At 35.4% G+C, this 22,824-nt stretch overlaps 1 protein-coding gene across 3 annotated transcripts in view; it reads left to right on the top strand.

Moving 5' to 3' along the window:
• The window catches only part of PHF14 (PHD finger protein 14), a 160,286-nt gene extending 143,489 nt beyond the window's left edge, over nt 1–16,797 (top strand). For all 3 annotated transcript variants that reach the window (XM_050970816.1, XM_050970815.1, XM_050970817.1), the window contains one exon: nt 15,967–16,797. Coding sequence is in view for 2 of the 3 variants with exons in the window: in XM_050970815.1 (XP_050826772.1) it covers nt 15,967–16,041 (75 nt within the window). In the remaining variant the exon portion in view is untranslated. The remainder of the gene's footprint in view (nt 1–15,966) is intronic.
• The last annotated feature ends 6,027 nt before the right edge of the window (nt 16,798–22,824 follow it).

The raw sequence follows: 22,824 nt of genomic DNA on the forward strand, positions 1-22,824 counted from the left end.
TCTAAAATATTTTAATATTTGTCTTCTGAAAGTGATAACAAAAATATGTCACTGTGTTCACATGGGTGGTGGTTGTCTGGTTGGAACACAGTCCCAGGATACATTTCAGTTCTTTAGAGAGAGGGAGGGAGACTGGTGCCTGTTTCAGTTTCTTCACTTTAATACTCTTAAATGTAAGATTAGAGGAAAAATTATTACTCTGAACCTTAAAAAAGCAAAACAACTGCCAGAAATTTCCTTTCTAGGGAAATCTACTTAGTCCTCTACCTTGAACATACCTATAAGTGGAAAGCTGTTGTGTCTCACTTATTCTTGTACCCAGAGAAAATGTTTTTTCAAGGAAGTAGATGAAGAACAGCAAGAAAGAAAGAAGAAGAAGAAAGAAAGAAGAAAGAAAGAAGAAAGAAAGAGAAAAGAAAGAAAGAAAGAAAGAAAGAAAGAAAGAGAAGAAAGAAAGAAAGAAGAAAGAAAGAAAGAAGAAAGAAAGAAAGAAAGAAAGAAAAGAAAGAAAGAAGAAAGAAAGAAAGAAGAAAGAGAGAAAGAAAGAAGAAAGAAAGAAAGAAAAAGAAAGAAAGAAAGAAAGAAGAAAGAAGAAAGAAAGAAAGAAAGAAAGAAGAAAGAAAGAAAGAAGAAAGAAAGAAAGAAAGAAAGAAGAAAGAAAGAAGAAAGAAAGAAAGAAAGAGAAAGAAAGAAAGAACGAAAGAAAGAAAAAAAAAGAAAAATGTGCTTGTATCTAAAGGAAATGATACTAAGATTTTAAGTGTCATCCTAAGGACCTCCAGGAACTTTCCTGGTTATAAGATGATAGTTCTGTGGAGTAGGCTGTGAAAGCTAGAAGGAAACAAGCCTGAAGGTGGTGAAAGTAACCTAAGTGTGAAGTTCTGCACATACTAAGAAAGCAGTTTGTGAGTTTGTGGTCAGAAAGTGGAGCAATATTGAGACGTTATTTTCATCAGCTTTTGTCTAGTTATCCACTTAAAGCAACCAATTGGGCTTGGAGAAAATTCCCTTTTGTTCTCTGTATCAGTGTATAAGACCTTGGAAATGAAAAAATATGTTTGGGACTCGACCCAGGGAGTAGAGAAGAGCTGTGTTGCATTTAGTGAACTATTCAGACAAAATAAAAATCTTAGCTGTCACCTCAGTTACTCAGAGAAACAAGAGGAAAAGGAGAATCACAGATCCAGCCTGTATTTTTACATAGGCCAGGGATGCAAATCCTTTTCATTAAGCAATAAGGCTGGTTATTACTGAGACACGGGGCAGGACAAATGCAGTTCAAATCATGTTGGAAAGAATATTGCCAGGGAATGGTGGGGTTTTTTTTGTTTTTGGGTATTCTTCCTACTTCCTGCACATTTTTTTCCTTCTACCAGCCTAACTTTGAAATGTCCTTTATAGACAAAACCTTATACTTTGTGAAAAATTACAGAAATTATTAAGGAACAAATTTACCTTTCTGTGAAGAAGAGTGTAACACTGACAAATTTGAAAGAAACTACATTAAGAAAATGTTTGCTTCACAAATTATAGAAGTTTTTAATATGGGTATACACCATTTTTTTCCCTTCTTCTGCCCAAGACATGTTAAAGACAAACACCTCTATGAATAGATACTTGTTTGGCTATGATAAAAAGGTATGTGGCACTGTTGTGATGGGAATATCTTAGGGGCATGCTTCCATCATGTTCAAGTTTCTTAAAGACTGTTGGGTTTCTGTTTTTTTATTGAAATCCCTGGTTAATCAAAGTCTGACATCATATTCAGAAACAATAAGCAGCAGTCTTGTGCTGCCTTTGAGACACGAATGGACCCAGGCTTTCTACAGGGAGAACATGGGAATGCTGGTTTTCTGGCCAGGACACATACATGACAAGCTGCTGGCATCTGCAAGCATCTGTCATTATCAGGAAAGAATCAGTTCAAGAAATAAAAGACAAAAATAGCAATGTTCATATTCTAGGAAATTACTGTTTTCTGTGATGGTAAACTATTAATAAGTTTTTTCTGAATGGTCTCCTGCCTGCTGTGGGGTGGCTGTTTAAGCTACTTGTGGTGCTTTCACCTGAGAGGAGACAGTACCTAATGACAAAGCTATGGCTGAATAGGGGGGTTTGTACTCTCATGGGCTGCACCAGCAAAGTACCTAATGCTGTAATAACCTGCAAATCTGAGCTATTCAACTTGGGATGAGTGTTGCAATCAATTATTGTAGCTTTCAGTAGAGTGACTGTTCCTTTTCTTGTCAGACTTAGCCTCTTACCTGCCTTGTTGAGTCGTGTCTTGATGTGTGAGAATTATTTCCAGTCATAGCTGGTGCAGAATGCTGGTTTGTATAAAGCCATCTGTGGGTCAGACGTCTCAGTTAATGAGAAATGTGCTGTGTGGGATTGGATTACCACCTGGATTAGATGTCTAATGCAATAAATTTCCAGGCATCCTCTTCTAGTATTTTCACAACACTTCAGTCTATATTATGGTGGAAATTGGATTAAAAGGACAAAGCATGAAGTCATTTGCTGAAGCAAACAGGGTGTTAGTGCCAAATTTTGTATAAAAGGATGCTGCTGAAAGGACTGCGTGTCTCTCTTCTAATCCACAGAGAATCCTCTGCCTCTGAGTTTAAGGACTTCATTTCCAAATACAATGCACAAGGGGGTACATAAACCTCTGTTAAACAGTTCATTTTGTGCATTCATCTCTTGTTTGCTTATGGTATTAAAAATGTTTTTGGCCTGGAACAATCCCATTCATGTGGAAATCGCTTTGTAAATTTAAATACTGTAGTAGTGACAGTTATGTTCAGAGAAAGTACTTTAATGTGTTGGGCAGTATCAGTAGCAATCCTCCTGTAATTAAAGTTTTAAATATATGAAAGAAAATTCTGCCTTTTATTTCTCTCAGCAAAATAAAGATTTTCAAGAGAAAAAATGCAACAATGCTCACCATGTCTGAAAATGTGATGTTGTTAGGTCAAATGAATGATTGCTGTTCTTGGATGAAAGGAATATTGTGTGTGAAACTTCCCTTGTCCATTTAGTAAAGTTTGAATTCTAGGTGCAGGACAGGACAGAAATGATACTTTTTAAAAATCAAAAATCAGAAGATGCAGATCCAAAAGTTTTTATTCCCAAGGATGTAATTCTTGATCAGTCTTATCAATTTTTAGGCCAGTTTGCATCAAATGATGCAAGATGGCCTAAAAATGAAAGTACATTCCTGTAAAAAAACCTACCCAACTTCAGATGGCCAGTTTTCACAGAGAGATGACAGACCACCAGTTAAATTCCATTTGAATGTGGTCTTCCTTGGAGAGCAGGTGGTTCTCCTTCTGAGAAGGACCAAGAGACACATCAATTTCATTTGATCCTAATGGCTGATGTACTAGCACAGACTTGATAGTTGCTTCCTTATTATATTATTTTTTTAAAAATTGATTTCATTCTCTTTGCATTGTTCCAAACCAGACACCTTTTTTATATATTGCTCTCTGATTGCTCTCAAAGCATCTTTCCAATCACATAATTTCCTGGCAGAAAACAAGTTACTATGAAGTAAAACTGGTTTTCATATAGTTTAAATGCTGCTGCATATTATAAAATGGCATGTATCATAAAATTCCTGCTGTTGATGGTTGTTTACTTTTTCTAGACACAAAAAATAAGCATCAGAACTTAAAAACAGACAATTTTTTGCAATAACTACACATTTTATGTGTTCTTTTTTGGCTTCAGGAAGAATGGGTGATGTTCTGTGCTAGAAAAGTTAATGCTTTTAAAGTCTTCTGTACTCACTGAATGTAATAACAATGACAGCACTTAGCACTTATATAAATCTTTTCATGCACAGAACTCCATCCTGACGTTGAAAGTATCATTACTCACATTTTATGGATAAGTTCTTTAACATTCTGGTAGTGAATTTCATTCAATTTCCACACCCTCCAGGCCAAGCAAGTGTTATAGTAGGGGTACAAATGTCAGAGATTTCAGCTGAGAAATTCCTCATTTGAGTTTCATACCATGCTTTACTATCTACACATGCTTTAGCTTTATGTTGGTTTCTGCTAGTGACCCTCCTTTAGATTAGAAGACCTGTTAAGTACTACTTCTCCATTTCTTCTTCTTCTTCATTGACATTTTTCAGAAATCCAGGGGTTTCCTCAGCTTTTCTTATACAGGGTGTTTCCCCCATGACTTCATCTCAGGACACCTCTACTGACTCAAGCTTCAGTATTATTTTGATAAAATATCTGCAATAACTGTTTGATTTTTTTTGGTCTGTCCTGTACAATCAATTTGTTTTATAAAGAATATAAAATATTTCTATTTTAAATAGCTATATATTCATTTTGATGCTAGCCACTTTTTAATCTTTCTTCATTTATTAGCCATACTTGGAACAAAAATGTGATTAATGTACATGGCCATTACCCTAACCTACTTAGCTTCCCTGATATTTTACTTTTTGTTCTTTCGTTTTCTTTTCATAACTGATTTTAGACTCTACATGGTCAAACTCCCCAGATGTGTTTATATAGTATGTGGTATGATATGACTTCACCAGTCATTTATTATGGCTAAATAAATATTATATCTATGTATTATCATTTATCATTTTGAATAGCAAAATATTCAAAGGAGACCTAGAGACTTTTCTATATCTAGGTCTTAAAAAGCATCATTTGGTGGAATTTTCAGTGGACAGGGGAAGCACAGCTAACAAAATTTTTCATTATTTGCTCTTTTGAGAACTTACCTCCTGAAAGGTTTCCTTGAGTGCAAGTGAATTGAAAATACATAAGTCCAATTCAAGTAACAAGTAATTAATGCTACTAACTTTCACTGAGCTTAAGGAAAGTACTGACAGACAAAGAGAAACATCAGTTAATGTAGGAAAAATAAGATCCTTGATTTGTTGTCTGCCAAAATAGATGGCATTTACTGTATTTTCTTCACAGTCCTGTATATAGTTAATAATCATTTAAAAGTTACATTGGCAGAATAAGTAGTAAAGTTATCTTTTTTTTCTAAATTTAAATGCTGAATTAAATGGCAGTGCTACAGGCTTCTGTGGTTCTTGATTTGTTGGTCATCTAAGTTACGTGTAGAGGAGAGGAAGCAGTAAAATGGGTTGTCTTGAATACCAAGTGATATTTGCCAAAGAAGACCATGAGCCTGTTTTTCTACATAACCTTTTTTTTAATATACTGCATGTTAAGTTTTGTGAGCAAAATAGACATGGTAAGTTTATCTTAAATCATCAGTAAACAGAAAATAAGGAAATAGCCACTGCTATAATGATATCCAATTCCTGGAGCTCCTGTGCATGCAAAAAGAGAAAAACCAGTGAAGGAAACCAAATAGATTGCAACCAAGTAAAATGAATGCAGATGGAAGCTTTTGCTTGACGTTGTTAGGTAACACTGACAGGTAGAGGAGCAGCTGTTGAGAAAGAGCAGAGAGCATCAAGTACCAACATCACCATGGGGCTGTAGCTGACCCTCCGTAAGGTGACAGGCAGAAACTCTGTAGAGACAGTTAAGTAGCAGCACTAGGATTTCAGGAAAACATAAGACATCTGAAAATAGCTCAACTTCCTCTTAAATGCCCATAATTAAAATATCCTGCTTAATTCAGGGGCTCTTTAAATTTGGTACCCACTCCAGAGAAGTGTCGTTCTACAGTGTAGCTCATACGTAGCACCAGTCAATGGTAGTGTTCAGCTCAGCAATCAGATGGGTTAAATGCAACAATGCATGTATGACTGCAAGCTGTGCCCCTTAATGGTAAAGAATATATGGTGAAGAATATTATGTCTTGGCAGCACTGTGATATCATGTAATGGGAGACAAAAAGCCTTCTGAGGCATAGAGTTTAGTGAGCTTCAAAAGGAGTTTCAGTGAATGATATTAAGTGACTTAGACTGTCAAGGAAAAAGTACATAAACAACAATTTATAATGTAAGCTCTGTAATGAGCTCTTCTCTCATAAATATGCAAAACACTAATTAGTTATAGCCAAATTCCCCTAGCTTTGGGAATCTTTTGGAATATAGCTTTTCAGTAATTGAATCACATCAAAGTGTTTTTTTCTCCCACTCTTCTAAGAGTTATGTGTGATTTGTTGGAGGGTAGGCAGAGATGGGAAGCAAGCTGTTGACAAACCAAAAGATGACTTTGATGTAGTTTAGTGAAACAGTGATTTACAAATTTATCAGAAAGCAATGCACAATGAACATATGAGAAGCCCTGTTTGCAGTGACTACCAGCACCACGATGGGGTCTGTCAATTAATTTGATTCTAATTTTCTGAAAGGCAACTAATTTTTTTTTTCCATGAAGTGTATGAATATTGCTAGATATTAAGTTATAACCTTATGTTGTAAGGTTTTGGAAGGATTTCGGAGTATGTTTGAAGGCAGATGTTGCTTTTACAGGGCACTTTTTTTGTAAAGTTCTTTTTGATGATATTTGAAACATTAAATGGTTGGGCATCACATTATTTATAGTTGAAAAAATTTCATTTGATTCTGACTTCAGAAAATTACAGTGAAGCAACTTCACTATCATGACAAATTACCAAAACATTCCTCAGTATACCCACTGAATTAAATAACATGTGCCTTTCAGTCCTCACTTGGTAATGCAAAGAGGAATGGAGTTTGAGGAGATCTACTGTTAAATCTGATACATTCTTTTTTTCTTTCTTTTCTTTTTTTTTTCTTTTTTTTTTAATTATTTGGAAGCTGATCAGTCTGAAACTGTTAAAACCTTGGTATATGAAATGTTACAACCTTGTTTCCAAATTGACTCTGTGTTCTCTTACCAACCCATCCTTGATGTTTCTAAGGCAACTGATCTGAACTATTGTATGGAACAGGACTGTTTAGGCATGATTACGGGCTCAGAACAGGATCCTTCAAATAGAGCAATAAAGTCTAAACATAAAAACAAACCTACAACACTTCCTTTGTCATCAAACCAACTGAAGCCCAGCCTTTAAAGCCATAGATTTCTTGTCTTGTTAGGTTTCAAGTCAGTGGCCAAATGGGTGAAAGGATTCATTCTATGATTCTATATAGTCAAATTAAAAGTGTGTTTGGACATCTTGGAAACCAATGATTTTGCCTTCTGGGTAGGACTGCAATGCTTGTGTTGGTTCAGATTAAATAAATGAGGACAGTAGGAAAAGAGTAGATCTTCCATGAGAGATGGAAGGCACTGCTAATATGATGCTACAGATCTGGTCCTAAAATGCTCTTTTGGGGATTTTATTTAATTGAAGTTATTGAAGTAATTGAAACATTTGTTTAGTTATGGTTGTTGGATTCCAAATTTAAATAGTAGTATGTGTTTGTGGGACCTGCTGAAAGGAATTTTGAGGGTTTTTGGTTTTGTTTTTGTTTTAAGCAAAAGTCTTTTTAGTCTTTAATTGCTTCAGCAGTAGCACAGATTCTGTTTGCTCTCACAGTCTAGCCTTCATCTACTTCTTCATTCATTTCTATCTGTTTTGTTGACAATGTCATGAATTGTGACTAAATATAGGAGTTCTGTATTACAGCAAATATAAAGTCATTTCTGCAACATTTACTTATATCACATTTTAGAAAATAAATGACAAAATGAAGGCAATGTCATCATATTAACTCCATTGAAAGTTCCTGCTTTTATGCATTGAACCTGAACAGAATTTCATGGCTGTACTCAGGTGAAATGTTCCGATGAAATAAGAAAAAAGCTTTCTGAATTCTCATCTGTCACATTATAGCAATATTTTCACAAATTCCCAAGTTATTAAATTAATATTACTGCAGTAGGTTTTTCCAATTAAATATGCATTTTCTTTTGTCATAAAGAAGGAAAAAACTTTAGTTATGCATTTTACAGTAATTTAATTAAGCATTTCCTGTAAGTTCATTTCAATATCTATCATGGCTCACTAAAGTTGGAATTCAGTATAGAATGGTAGATTAATTGCCCTTTGACTTCGATGAAATAAGAATCCTAAATATGCAGAGTCATGAAATTTAATTGTGTTCCTCAATTGCTTATTCAATGCTTTGGAAACCTGAATCAAGAAATACAGAAGAGGGCCAAAGGTTGTTAAATGTAGCGAGTAACACAGATTTTGAACTTTACTTAATGAACCGAATGTTTATTACTATGAAATAAATGCACCATTTAAAGAATTATGGTGGCAATGTAAAACATTAAAATCCTAATTAATTTTGGTCAGAAGCATGCAATGTACTCATTTTTCCTAAAACATTTTCATTAGGGTCTATGTTTTCTCTGTTATTGGGATAAATTTATTCCTTTCATATGGTAGTGCTGTCTTTTTCTGTTATAAATGTGTCCTTCAGTGATGTTTACAGTGATGTCTTTCAGCTGCCTTCAACTTTGGGCAGCCTGTCTTGAGAGTAGCTTCCAAAAGCATTTTTGTATAACTCAAACTCAGTTTTTATATTAAAGTATGTTAATACTTTTCCATTTTATGTTGTTAATAATTGTTGAAGCAAAGAATGTTCAGACCTCTTGATAAAGGGCTGTAGTTATATATATATAGATTATTTGCAGATTATATTTCCCAAACTTATTTGAGAAAGCAATTAAAGCATGAAAAAATCTTCAGCTGTCATTTAGTACATACCAGGATACATGTATAGCCTAACAACTGAGCTCCTAAAAATTAGGCCTGTGCTTCTTAGGTTTTCTTTCATTAAATAGTACTAAGAAATAGAGCTATTAATTCCTTATTGTTGGCCAGACCAAAACACCTTTTGTTCTCATGTAACTATTGTAAGAGAAGCCATTTTATTTCCTAGTATAAAGGATACAAACATGAATTAGGTTTTTTTCCTATAATTTAGTAAATGTATAGTGTAAATATGGTGAGTGTATAACCATAAATATTTAAAATTTTCTTCAATATAATATGCATTTCTAGGCTATGAAATATTATTCTGTAGTAGTATTGAAGAATATAGTATATACAGTATATATATACTATATATAAATTATATTTAATATATATATTATACTACTACTATATACATATATAGTATATATGTAGTAGTATATATAAAGTAGAACTTATTCTTTTAAATTTACAATTCATAAATTATTATGTTGCAACATAAGTAGTGCTATTTTGGTGTCCATGTATGTGTTTATATTTTATATATATATATATATATATATAAACACAATAGATGTCAATGCATAGATGTCATTATTATAATTGAAGGACAAATTTGCCTTAGAAATTATCTTATTCTTGATGGTGTCATTGTGAAAACTAGAGTGCCCTCTCACTCTGGAGTGGAAATTAAGACCTGTCCTATATGGGCACAGAACAGTCCTGTTAAAGCTGCTTTTCATCTCTTTCTTAGTTGATGTTGCAGGTTTGTGATATCTAAGCATTTATAGGTGCAGTCAAATGTTCATAAACCTGAACCTTCAGAGACTCAGATTCTTAAAGAGGAAACATTTTCCTCTACTTTCTTCAAGGAGAACCAGCTGAACTTGTGAAACAATGGTTGGGTTTCAAGCACCACCTGCCCTGAAGAGGATCCCAACTGTAGTGGCAGTCAGCCAAAGGGACCACTCAGTGGAATGGTTGCCTCCTAAAAAGGAGAGGAACAGATGGAAGATTTGAAATCTGGCATGAAATTCCACTTCTGTACTAAGCGTTAAATGAAATTTGACTGTAAGGGCTCTTGCAATGGTACATTTATCTGTATAATCAGAATTAGCAACAAGGAAGTAGAAAATACAGAACACTGACAAACATTTCAAAAAGACTTTAAAGTTCTTGTAGCAGTGTGAGTTAAAGGAGAGAGTTTGTGATAAACATGCAGCTGCTTGTAGTTTCTTGAAGAGGAGCTTTAGTGTAAAAGTAGTTCTGCTGGTCTTGCATTGCCACCTAGAGCTCAGCAGTTGGTACTGCTTGGTAAGGAAACACTGCAGCATTGCTCTTTTTGTGGAACAAAGTGGGGTGGAGAGCTGCTTCGAGTTAATTGATGTCATGTTTGCTTACATTGTAATGGCTAGTCCCTTCATAGCCTCCACTTTATAGTGTACCAGATCAGCAGAGATTGTGCTGTAGGACTTTGGTGGGCTTTGACAGTAAGAATTAATGGCAATGTGCATTAAAAGGTACAACTGTCAGATATCCAGTGGTCCCAAAGGGGGCATTTTCTTGATGGTTGCTTTAGAATTCTTCATGAAGCAAATGTCAAACTTGTCAAGGCTGTCACTATGAAAATGATCCATGTAGCAAGGGTCTCCTTTTCTTGGGAAGCAAACAGCTGCCTTATCACTGCGGAGCTGTGGTTACAGAAAACTGTCATCTATCACAAGAAATGTATATTTGCTTCTAATATGCATTGGTAAAGAACTGTTCCATTTGTACTGTATTTTTGTGCCACTGTTCATTACAAGGGTTGTCAATAACACTATTGAAGAAGATAACATAGGCTTTGGCATTAAATTAACTTTTGAATTTTACTGCTAGATGCTTTCCTTTTGGGGATTTAACAGAGACACTATCTTAGCTCCCAGTTTTTCCCTGACACTCATTTTCGTCCAAATTTGGCCTGAGACTTTGGAATCTAGACTTTCACATACACAAACAAAAGCTCTAATATTTAATAAATTAATTTTTTTTCCTGATCTATTTTTTAAGAGTATAAAATTATTTTTACTGACTTCCAAGTGGTGTTTTCCTAGCTAGATTCTGTGAGACAAGAGATGAAATGCCAGCTGGGCATCCTTAATAATTTAGTCTGTTAGTCATATTACAGGTTTTTTGGGTTAAGACACTCTAGAAAGTACTGGCATCAGAATTTGGTTCTGAGTGCTTTAGAGATGCTAGTTCTAGATTATGTACTAGCAGAGACAACCCTTTAGTCATTCCTCCTTATAGCAAGGCATTTTTTGTGTTTTGAAAACTTTCTTATTATTCAGATAATTCTTTATATAATCCCATAATGTATAGCTGCTTATTAAGTTTAGAATATTGATTAAAAATAGTCAAATAATTTGCAAAATAGTCAACACTGTAATGCAACTCCAGATATTACAGGTGTGGTGCAATGAACAGAACTGGGAATTGATGCATGTCCTAGCACAGTTAATTAATGTGTGATATGTTCTATTTGCAGAAGAGTGTCAGATTTCCTGTAGGGTTAAGAATTGTCTAATTCACTGTCATTTTCCAGATTTCATTTCATTAACTAATGGAGAAAAAATAAATTCTCAGACATTTTGAAGGAAATTGGTTGGAGGGACTAAAAAGCAAAAGGGATACTCAAACCCCTGTTTCTAGGCTTTTTTTTTTTTTTCTTTCTTTCTTTTTTCATTCCAGAATTTGTCTACAGGGGAATATTCTGGAATAATTACTTTTCTGTCTCAGACCCATTATTCTTTGGTCAAAGAATAATGTGGTTGACCTTAAACATGCTTTCAAAGAGATGAAATCATATCACAGTCTTTTTCAACTGTCAGCTCAAAACTTTAGAAATAGAATTTAAAAGTCAGTTTCTTACCTTTAGTTTTTGTGACCTAAAGATATCTAAATATTGAAGTGCTCTCCTTAAATTCAGCAAAGCTATTGAGTGATTAATACTTCAATAAATCAAATATTTAATTATGTGGCAGATTCGAGGGTCTCGTTTCTAAATTCCTGGCCCCATACTGTTGCTGTGACTCTTAAATGCTCAGCTACCAAGTATAGACTAAAAAAGAAGAGATGTTTGTAGGACATTTGAAAACACCTGCAGAGCATCCAAAGGACCCTTTAATCCAGTACCTTGTTTCCATCAGAGAAAAGGTGGGATTTAGGAAAACTAATGTGGAAGGTCCATCTCTCCATCAGTGTCATCAGGATGCAGATGAGGTGTCCAATGGCTTGAGGAGCTCCTGAGCTGGCATTTCAGTTCAGAGTGTTGAGCTTAGCAACACTTTGTAATGCTCTTTGTACTTTTCCTTTTCCCTGTTAGTTTTATAAGTCTGTAATAACATCAATTCCAGACTAGTAAACTTCATTCATTTCAATATTCAAATAAGCTTTGGGCTGCTTGGGTGCCCTTTTTCAGTAGGAGTAGTAGTATGGTCTTGAGGGAATCACATCCCTTGGCTATTCCAAGTCACCAGATCTGTGCAGAGGTATCTTTTTGGTGAGTGTATTTACTATTATGATATTTGAGTCTATGGTTTTCTGTAGTTACAAAAGATACGGAGACAAGTTTGATTTTTGGCATCCGATGGCAAGAACTACTTTAAAAGTTTGACTTGTGACATCTGCTAGGAAAATCTACTTTGATTTTAGGATTTTTAGAGCAGAAAGCACTAGATGTAAGAGTCATAGGTGTCTGGAAAAAAATAAATAATAATATAAAAAGAGATGTGAGGTATTAATAAAAATAATGTGAACTGAATTTCTGTGGGCAGAAACCAGAATTCAGTTTTGTCTGCTGTGTAGCTGCTGGTAATAGAAGCTTTGCATACTGCCATCATGGACTGCTTTTTAACAGATAACATGAAAATAAAAGATTTTCCTTTGCTATTCATCAGAATTAAAAGCATTATAATGATAATGGTAGGTGGTAATTACTAAAACAAATATATTAAATATATTTAATCTGCAGTCTCTTTTGTATAATTTCCAGATAATTAGGCTATATAGGCTATGTAGATGAAAATTCAAACATTATTAATGACATTGGAAACTCCAACCATTTCACTATTCTGTGTTCAATCACTGGGCTGCCTCTTGGGCCACTAAAAAATAAAGCATTTCATAGAAATCTTGCATTGTCATCAAACTGAAATAATAGTGGGTTTTCACATGTGGGTAAATAGTGGGTAAATATTGGGGTTTTTGTGATATGGTTAATGTGTGCTCTAAATTGCCAGTTCAGATCTTCCCCAAGCATACTGGCAGTAATAGAACACTTCTTATAATTTGTAAAGTTTTGTGTCCCAAATTATCCTGACATAGTCATTCTGAGGCCTCTGCTGTCAGTTCTTTTCTGGTAGGAAGCTGCATGAATGCCAAAACTGGTGGTTCTTACCTTCCAGTGTTCCCCAGAAGATCTTTCTGCCATCCTGTTTGTGCTGCCACTGTTGTTCATGTGGCAGTGCACAGCCTGGGAACTTATCTGGCTCAGGGCATGTCTAATAAAGAACAAGTTTTCTCCTTTAGCTGTGAGAAAGATCAGACATCACTACTCTGAGCTTTGCACAGTAATCACCTGTGTTCAGAGATACCAAACTTTTGCCTCCAAATTAGGTGTGCTTCTGTTCTTGGAAAACAAGATGGAGTGAAAACCTTTGTACAAAATTATGATGTTTTATGTGGAGCCTGGTTCAGTGCAATGCTAGTGAGACAGTTTTTGGGCATAAAAATGAAAAAAAACCAAAAAAATTTTAAAAATCAGCCAATCTGGATGACTTGTGCTTTGGAATCTGCCCACATAAGTCAAGTTTGTGTTCTGCTGGTAGATTTTACCTGTTTGAATATGTTTCACTTGGTTGAAGCAACAGGAAATCAACAAAGGAAAAGTATTAGTTCTGCAAAATATCCCAAAGTTGATGCTTCCATCTGGAGTATTCAACCCAAGCAAATCCTGGTGCTGCCATCACCAACAGCCATTATTTCTGCATCTCAGAATACACTGATCACTGCAGCTGCTGTGGTAATCTAGGAATTCTGCCAGAGTGCAAGCATGACCTTTTGAGCACAGAATTAAACATTTCAAATTTACACAAAGGTAGAAGATTCTCTAAAAAAACCTCATTCATTGGATAAAAACTTTTTTGCCATCAAAAACGTCAGGAAGCCAATATTCAGTATTTAGCCTAGTGTGCCTTAACCCTCTTGTAGTCCTCAGTGAAAGTATGGCCCTGTCTCTGAAATTTCTGCATGCTCCATCTCTTAGGAGAGGAAGTCCTAAGCAATATGTGAAGAGTTCTGGGAAAGAATGATATTGTAGGGTTTATATTCCTGTATGAAGAAGGACAAGTGAGGACATCAGGATAATGTCAAGTTGAGTGCTAGGAAGGGGGATTTGTTGGCTCTGAGGTCAGGTGGAATACAACTGCTGTGGGTGGGGACCTGCAGAAACACACAGAGTGGCTGTTCTTTTAGTAACATATTCTTCATTAAATAACCTGGCTGCTTTTCCATAGCAGGCAAAAGTTTCTGTGAGTATTTTTTTATTCCACAATAGTCTTTTGTCACCTGTAAGAGCAGTAAGCTTGGTAACACCGTACTCCTTTGTTGTTTCTGATTCTGCCCTGTGTGTTTTCATTTGAAGTTTGACCTCTGTATGTATACTATACATTTCTGTCTCTTTAATATATTCTACTCATCTAATTTCAACAAATCTTCAGTGTTTGGTTTCACACACATGCACAGTCTTGTTTTCCCAGCTAAATGAAAAGAGCCACAGGGAGCACTACATGTTTTAAAGGTAACTGAAAAGATGACAGTCCAGAAAGAGCTTTTAGCAGTCAGTCATTAAATATTTCTCAGTGCCTAGGCTGTCCCCAGAAGGGGGAGGATTCAGAGGCATGATGGCTTGAAGTATCTGCTACTTTTATAGAACAACTAGCTTTCCCATTTTATTACAGTTGGGCATAACATATTACGAGATCACATTTTTAAATGAGATTTTCTACTGCTATTCTATTTTGTGCTTCCCATGTAATCTTCCTATATATTTTCTACTTCTAAATATTATAGTTGTCATTACAAAACATGCTTTGATAGTGAAAGAAAGGCTAGGATACAAAAAGGTAAAGTTATTTTCCTACAAGAATGAAAATGTTCTTTTAAATCAGAAAAATACACCTCAGGTTACTGGATCCCTCCTAAATGTCCCTGGTGTTTCCTTTGTCTCAGCTGTTGGCTTGTGATGGCTACTGTTACAGCAGCCAGGATGCTTCTTCATTCCAAAATGTCTGTTCATTTCTTTTTTGTGTTATTGGAATGTGGAAGATTCTCTGTAAATTGAATTAAAATGCGGACTAGAAAACTGGTCATACTCTGAAATTGTGATAAGGACTGTTCATGATGTGATGAGTTGCAAGCTGCCTTGTAAAACAGTTTTCTCCCTCTTCCATAATTTATACTTTGGAGGTCGTGATTTTGTACTGGACACAAAATAGGATCCATTCCTATGGAAACCGGCATTGTGATGTCACTTCATTTTTTCAGTGAGATCCAGAGGAAGCCATAGTGAATTATGAGCCTTACTCTTGGAGCTGAAGCTGTAGAATATTGTAAGCATGCTGCTGCCTGACATGCTCATGTTTCCTATTTTAGACCTGACTGATCTTCAGATAACATATGGTGGTACAAGTAATTGGAAAATTGGCAGACCTGTCAAGAAAATATGCTAGATGGGACAAAAATACGATGCTGCAGCACATAAAGTGTCTCTGAAGTTAAATTTATTGTCTTTTATCAAATGGTGAAGTAAACATATCTGGTCGCAAAAAAATGAAACATTTTTCAATGGCAGATGCTTTTCAGAAGTAATTTTTAGTACAATGATGAAAGTTCTTGCATTCAAAACTTATTTAGTGGGAACCTCTGGTCAAGAACAAAGGAAAGGTGTGTAATATTTTCTGCTGTAGGTCTTTTGAATATATTGTCATCCGTGTGTGATTCAATAATTTCTTTAATATCCAGTAAAATGGTCAGTAAAATATTTACTCATTAAATTTTTCTTCTGCTATAAATGTAGGCAATTGGATTTGTTTAAATTTTGTATAATTTTTATTTCAACACTTGAGCAAAACCAATCACTTGAATAAAGGACTTTTTGCTTATTTTTATGCTCATTAGGCAAAAGATGGCAAAAGACTGTACCGAATTCCATACATCTGCATAAGCAGAAAAAGTATACTTTTTCAATAAATTGATTAATGTTCAGGTTTTCATTTTCTTTTACAGGAAGATGAAAATGAAGCTGAAGCAGAAAATCCATCTCAGGAGCTGAATTTGGAACAGAAAAAATCAAAAAAATAGGAGATTGATGTCTTGTTTGAAATATTTGCAAGTTGTGTAACAGTGGTTATAGTTTCTCATTGTAAAATTAAGAAAAAAAGTTCTCAATAAAGTCATTGAAAATTAAATTCATGGTGCACTGGGGAATTAATTAAGTAGCTCCTGGTGATATTCTTGATTACATTAAAAGCTGAATTATCAGAACTGAGTACATTACCAATAAAATTCTGAAAGCTTTTGAAACACGTTCTAGAAAGCTGATGGGTTTTTCATCACATGTAGCATTTACTAAGCAAATAGGGCAATTTTATGTTTTACTCTGCAAAACAGTGTTATCCTTAAAGGATAGTTATAACTCAGACGTATTTTGGTATTTCTGAGCAAGAGCTTTGATTCTTAAAAGTTAGATAAATATGTTCTACTAAAGGAGTTCTGAAGTTTCTTCTGATCAGTGATTAAAGTAAATGTTTCTGAGGAGTAGGTAGAAGCAAGAATTTTTTGATATGTATGGTACATTTTCAAAAGTAATTACTTTTACATTTGTATTGTGATTTTTAATCGGTTTCTGGCTGCATTATACTTTTCCTTATGTAAACCTTTTCCATCTTCATGTGATCATTGTCTTTTAATGAATGTCAATCTTTTGTCTTGATTAGGCCATCTTACCCAGGTCTAATTCTCTCATGCCATTCTTTTCATTCCAACAAAATAAAATAACTTCTTTCTGTGTCATTAGACCTTCAAGTGAGTAATAAACATCTAAAATAACTTTTCTTCCTATAGTCCTAATTTTGTTTTCCAATTTACCTTTGCTTTTTAGCCTGTGCAGGTCACTAAATGGGAAAGTACAAGAAACTCAGAGGTATATTTATAGCCTGATAGTTTCCCAGATTGCAATAAAAAAACAAAAAATCTCACTGATTCTTTTTTGGGTTTAAAACAACACTCACTGAAGTTGAAGTTTATCATAATCTGGAGAAATAAATTATCTTCAGCTGAAAAAATTCACTTCTTTTCCCACTCTGCTATACTTCCATTTTTTGCATTGAGTGTTAAATCCGATTGTAAAAATAGTATCCATCCCCAGTTTTATCCTCTCTATGTAAATTATATTTTCAGATATTTTAAAAACAACATGCCTGTGCTTAAGCAATATCTTTTATGAATTCTTTCCTGGTTTATGAGGTTCAAATGTGTGTAGCTCATGGACAGATTTCAATCACAATTACTCTACAAGAGTTTAATAACACTAGATCTCATTTTAACGGATGCAGCTATTGTGTAAATAAACCTATGAAATAAATTCAGCATTGGTCCATTTGTGCAGATCAAGCACTGTAGCCATCTCAGAGAGGAGGGGGCATATGATTGTCTCTTCCCTACAGTGGAAGAGACAGATTTAGTAAAGACAGAAGCAGAGTTTTACCATGCAGGACCTCTGTGCAGCAACGTGAAGGATCACAGGGTAGGTGAAAACAAAGGGAACGCTTCTCATTTCTTCAGGCTACCCCAGAAAACCATAGTTCTCAGAGCTTTGTTCTCATCAGGATCTGAAGAAGGGGCAGGGTGTCCAGTGGAACAGGCTGAAAGGCCTCTGAACTTTGAAGGACCAAACTAGTAACTTACAAAAAAAGGTAAGAGAAGGAAATTTTACATAGGGGTTAAACAAAGGAAGGTAATGACAGGGGGAGTTACTGACTGAGATGAATTGGACATGCCTTGGCCTTTCAGCCTGCACTTGATGCACTTAATGTTTGGGTTTATCCTGCCTGAAATTTACAGATAGGGCCTCAGTTGTGCAAAATATTTGAATCTTTATATAATCTTATTTCCTTTCAGTCCATGGTAGCACATTTGCCATTTGCTGTGTGTCTAAGCTGTGTGACAGCCCAGGACTGTGCAGGTGTGGGAGAGGACAAGGGTGGTTATTTGCTGTTCAGGTTTTGCAGGTAAATGCATTACTTGGCTCTCAAACATCCAAGTGAGAAAAACAGTTCAGACATTGAAAGATACCATTTGCTTCCATTTGATGCATAACTCTGATGAGCTTTAAAGGGCTATTTCCATATCTTTACTAAGTTCTTCAAAAATTTATTGTGAAAGTATAATTACATCAGCCATAGTTTTAGCTAGCTCCAAAGTACATCACCAAAAGTCTACAGTCAGTGTTTATAATCTGCCTCTTGGTTATTTACTTCAAAATTGAAACATGGGATTTAGACATTTTCACTGAAAATTAATAACCAGTATTTTACCATAAGTAAAAGCTGGGGTGTAAATTGAGAAAAATTGGCTGAATTGAAATGCAGTCCTACCTTCATCCCTGCCAGAAAAATGCCGGAAACTGATTTTAACAACTTCTTTGTAGATATGTTTATTTAACAAAGGGGGAGAGGTGTTTAACGGATAAAGATCAAATGGATCAGATAAAATATATCAAATGTATATATATATATCACATAGGTAGCTTTGTTTATTTTGATTCTGTTCTAGTTAAAATTTGCAGCTGAATTGATTCTTTTGTGTATTGAGTTTTCAAACTACCAGTATGAATTACATTTTTATTATATATTTTTTCTCCTCAGTGTCCAGAGAATTTTTTGATACAATGCACTGGGTAAAGCAGATGGCTGCAGCACTTCTACATGGCTCTGACATGATGCTTCTGAGTGTTACTCTTCAGCAGAACTAAGGTGTAAACCTGATGCAGAATGTTGTGTCTGCTATTAAAGGTGTGTACATGCTGCAAACACAAGCCAGCTTTGATACTGAAAACACCCTAGCTCCTGCAGAAGGAAGTTCAAAGCATCTGAAAAAGCTTAGATGAAAAAGCTCTCAACTTAGAGATAGGAAGAGGAAAACTTGAGACAGCTTTAATTCAGCTGACTGCAGTCACTTTTGTGGAGCAGTATATTCTTTGTATGCAAATACACACAGACACCCCTCTGTACATGTGCCCAAGCAGACAGTTATAATGTCCTTTTTATTTCTCTTCGCCTCTATTCTGTTATTTAATACTAAGAGTTACATGCTGTTCTGAAAGTCTAGATGGGGAACTACTTATTTCCCACTGCATCCCTGTCATGCATGACAGTAATGATGCTCCCCAGTTGGGAATTGCAGTTTTCTGGATTGCATTAGTGATAGCTATTTTAGGGTGGCTTAGGGGATAATTATGTTTTCTGTGCTTGAGGAAAAACTGTCATTTTCCTCATATTAAAGCAAATTCACTGCTTTTGTGCAGTTAATGATGGATTGCTGTTGGTTTTTGTTCAATCCTCCATGTTTGCTCTTTTCTCTCCTGCGGAACAGTGGGCTGTGGAGAATTTTTTGGACTCCAACACTGTTTTCTATTACAGACAATCACTTCATCCCCAAAGAAGAGCAAATTTCTCTTTTACTATAATTTTTGTTCTTAAAAAAATAATGTCTAAGCTTTCCACTCCCTCGTGGGAGAATCAAAAATTCGCAGTGTGGAAGTTCTTCACTTAGGGTAATATTTCTGATTTATGAAAGTGTGGGTTATGTTGTATTATAGATATATGTGCAATAGTCTGTTACTAAATTAACCCCATTAGTACATTACCTAATTGTTGTTGTCATGCAAGGATTCTTACTCTGAATGCTGTATTCCTACATTAAACATAGGGCTCCAAATGATTGGCATGAGCTAAAAATCAAAGCTACTTTTGAAGCAGATGCTTTTACTTTCCTGTTTGTTGCTTCACTGGGATTGAAATACTTGGATCTACAATGTTGTGCCATCATAAGGATTCTGAAAAAAGCAAATATGTCTTGGTATTTTAATCCCAGTGTATGTGTAACTTCTTATGACTTAATGAGAATCTACAATATTTTGGAAATATATTGCTACACTGAACATTTGGTGCTCATTTAGGATCTTTCTCCTGAACAGCACAAATTGTGGTGCTTCATGTGCATAAAGTGTCACATACAGCAGCTAACTCTAATACAATATTCATTTTCTGCTCATTAGAAAGCATTTCTATACCTGTAAATTAAGAAAACTTTTTAACATGATTAGTCCCTCTCAGAAGCTTCAATGTTTACGCAGTAGGAATTTTTGAAGGGAGAAAACCATGCTGACAGGAAGTATCTCACTTCAGTGCTTCTTATTGCAGTCCCATAAGCAGGCTACCTCTTGGTTGGTTGCTCTGCATCACACTACAGAAACTAACTCTCCCTGACATTAGGCTGGATAGGTTTTACCCTGGTTTTACTCTGAAAAGTGAAGATTGATTAGAAACTGACTCTGTTTCACATGACCTAATGAAAACAATTTTTACAATGAGCAAACGACTTCTATCGCCTATCTAAGGCTATAGAGTGAAATCATAGCAGGTAATAAATGTTTCCCCATGGTGAATTCAGTGTGGATTCAGTGTGCAGTGATGTTATCTGGGGAAGGAAGTGAAATGCTGAAGGCAACAGCATGAAAATGCACACAGCTATGGCATAATTCTGATTTGTTTGGAAGAACTATTAATTTCCTAGTTACAAAGCCAAGTAAGAGCAACCCTTTAAAACTGTTGAACCATGAAAGCCATTTCCTTAAGGGTTTTAAATTTGGGAACAGAGTCATGAAATTTATAGCTTTGATGAGATATTCTTTGCCTGCAGTCAGAATGAGAGCTAGATCATTGGTTTCCCAGCATGACACCTATGTATTCTTGTGTGCAGCAGATATCATTAGGCTCATAATAACACAGCTATCATCACATTAACGTCTGAAAGGTTCAGTTTGGATGCTTGGTTTAAGTCTCATTTATACCTACAGCATACAAAGCAGCTGAATAAAAGCAAAAGCTGTATCTTACCTATATTGTGCTACTGTTATGCACTTTAACCAAAAATACAGTCGTTTTATGCCTGATCAAATTTTTATTATTTTATTTTTCTTGGCAAGTCATGTTGTTTTGAAAGGGCTGCAGCGATGAACTAATAGCATGCCATGAATGCAGTAGCAGATAATGGTACAGTGAGACCACTTTTTTCTGGTTCATGCCAGTAAGGACAGTAGGGAGCATCATATACATATTGGCCTAATAATTGTAATTTTCAGTATATTAGTGAAAATTTATGTACTATGTCTGCCATCTTATGGTAGAAGAGAAGTGTGTCAGAACAAGCTGATAGCACCTCATTTCTTGTATTCTTTCAGGTAAAGCAGGGCAGACTGTCATATTCTAGCAAGGCATCAGCAGTTGGAAGTTACACAAAAAAGGAAATACAACTGAAAAAAAATTGGGCTTTCACTGCCCTGCTACATATTCTGTGAGGTTCTCTTGGAAAAATATAGTATATCTCTTTACAGCATAAAGTAGTGCAGGTTTTACAGTGAATATCATACAATTTGTATCAAATGAAATTTGCAGAGAGAGATACCAAGAGAAATCATCTTTTGTTCACCCTGTGACTGAACAATTGGAAAGAGTTTGGGAGAAACATCTTTATTCTCATAATGGAGAAAAGGAGTCTGGAGAAGCACCAATGTAGCAAGTCTAATAACTTGTGGTAAATTACTTACTACTTTGATCTGAAAAGTTTTCCCCAGATCAGTGTCAGAGCTTTCAGTTCTGTACATGGGAGGGATACCTGCGGGAGTTCTGGCAAGAGAGAGTCTGCAGACTGGGGCTGTAACGTTGAGTTAAAAGCAGCCAGTTCCAAGCAGTGGCTTGGAAAGAGTAAAATAAAAAGAAAACTTGAATCATCAGGAGTTGGGAGGGCTACATGAGACAATATTCTGCAAGAGCTTAAAACCCTTGTGCAATAAGAAACACTAATTAGCAGCTAAGGAGATGGAATTTGTAAAAGATAGAGTGTAGCAATAATGTTACCCAGAAGAAAGACTTCAGGATGTTTTCATTTTAGTTGTTAAAATATGATTTTTTAGTATTTATTTTAAGGATCACTTTTTCAGTCACCAATATCTGAATATTTTTGACTCAAACTCCAAACTTTTGTTTTAACATCTTGCTGTGAAAGATGTATTATGAAATAACCTTTTTTTCTTAAATATTTTAGGGACCGGTTGAATTTTTAAAGTCTTTATATCTCCATACATCAAACTCTTTCAAATATTGAATCAGTTGCAGTATCATGAAATGTTTTGTCCCTGAAAAGGAATACAATATTCATTTCTAGTTACTAACTTAATGCCAAGTGGTTCAGTGAAAAATGCCTTTTTCAGCCCACATTTGCTCCATAAAAGTACCTTGACTCTTTTTTGAATCCAAGCATAGTGTAGATAATACATGGCATTGCTGAACCCACCCTTTAAGCTGCATTGCTCATGTGATGGAATTGTCTTTAGTTGCTAAGTAGCTTGCCTATGTAAATCTGTGTGAAATCACACCATTGATTCCCACTTTTAGGATTTGGAGTCAACACAAAGCTGTTTGTTTGTACCTTTTCTTCCTTGTAGATAAAACCTTTTTTAGACCAGCCAAGGGAATTGTCACCTTTCAGAGAGGGTGAGGAAGCTGCCAGCAGTATGGGACAGCAGCACAGAGAAAAGACTCCTGTTCCCCAAAGCTTTGTTTTCATTACAGGAGACAGCAGCCTGAAAAGCCAGGCTGAAGAAGTGATATAGCTTGGACCATGTTCTTTTTGCACATCCCTACATATTCAACTGTATTTTTTTGGCCTTTGTTGAGAGAGAAAGGAATACAGACTGCATTGCTGAATGCTTAAGTTATTTAGTAGGCCACTGTATTGGCTTTGCATGGCCAAGCTTTGGTGGTGGTGGGGCTACAGGGGGGGGCTTCTGTGAGAAACTGCCAG

The sequence above is a fragment of the Serinus canaria genome, chromosome 2 (genome assembly GCF_022539315.1).
Source record: "Serinus canaria isolate serCan28SL12 chromosome 2, serCan2020, whole genome shotgun sequence".
Taxonomy (NCBI): domain Eukaryota; kingdom Metazoa; phylum Chordata; class Aves; order Passeriformes; family Fringillidae; genus Serinus; species Serinus canaria.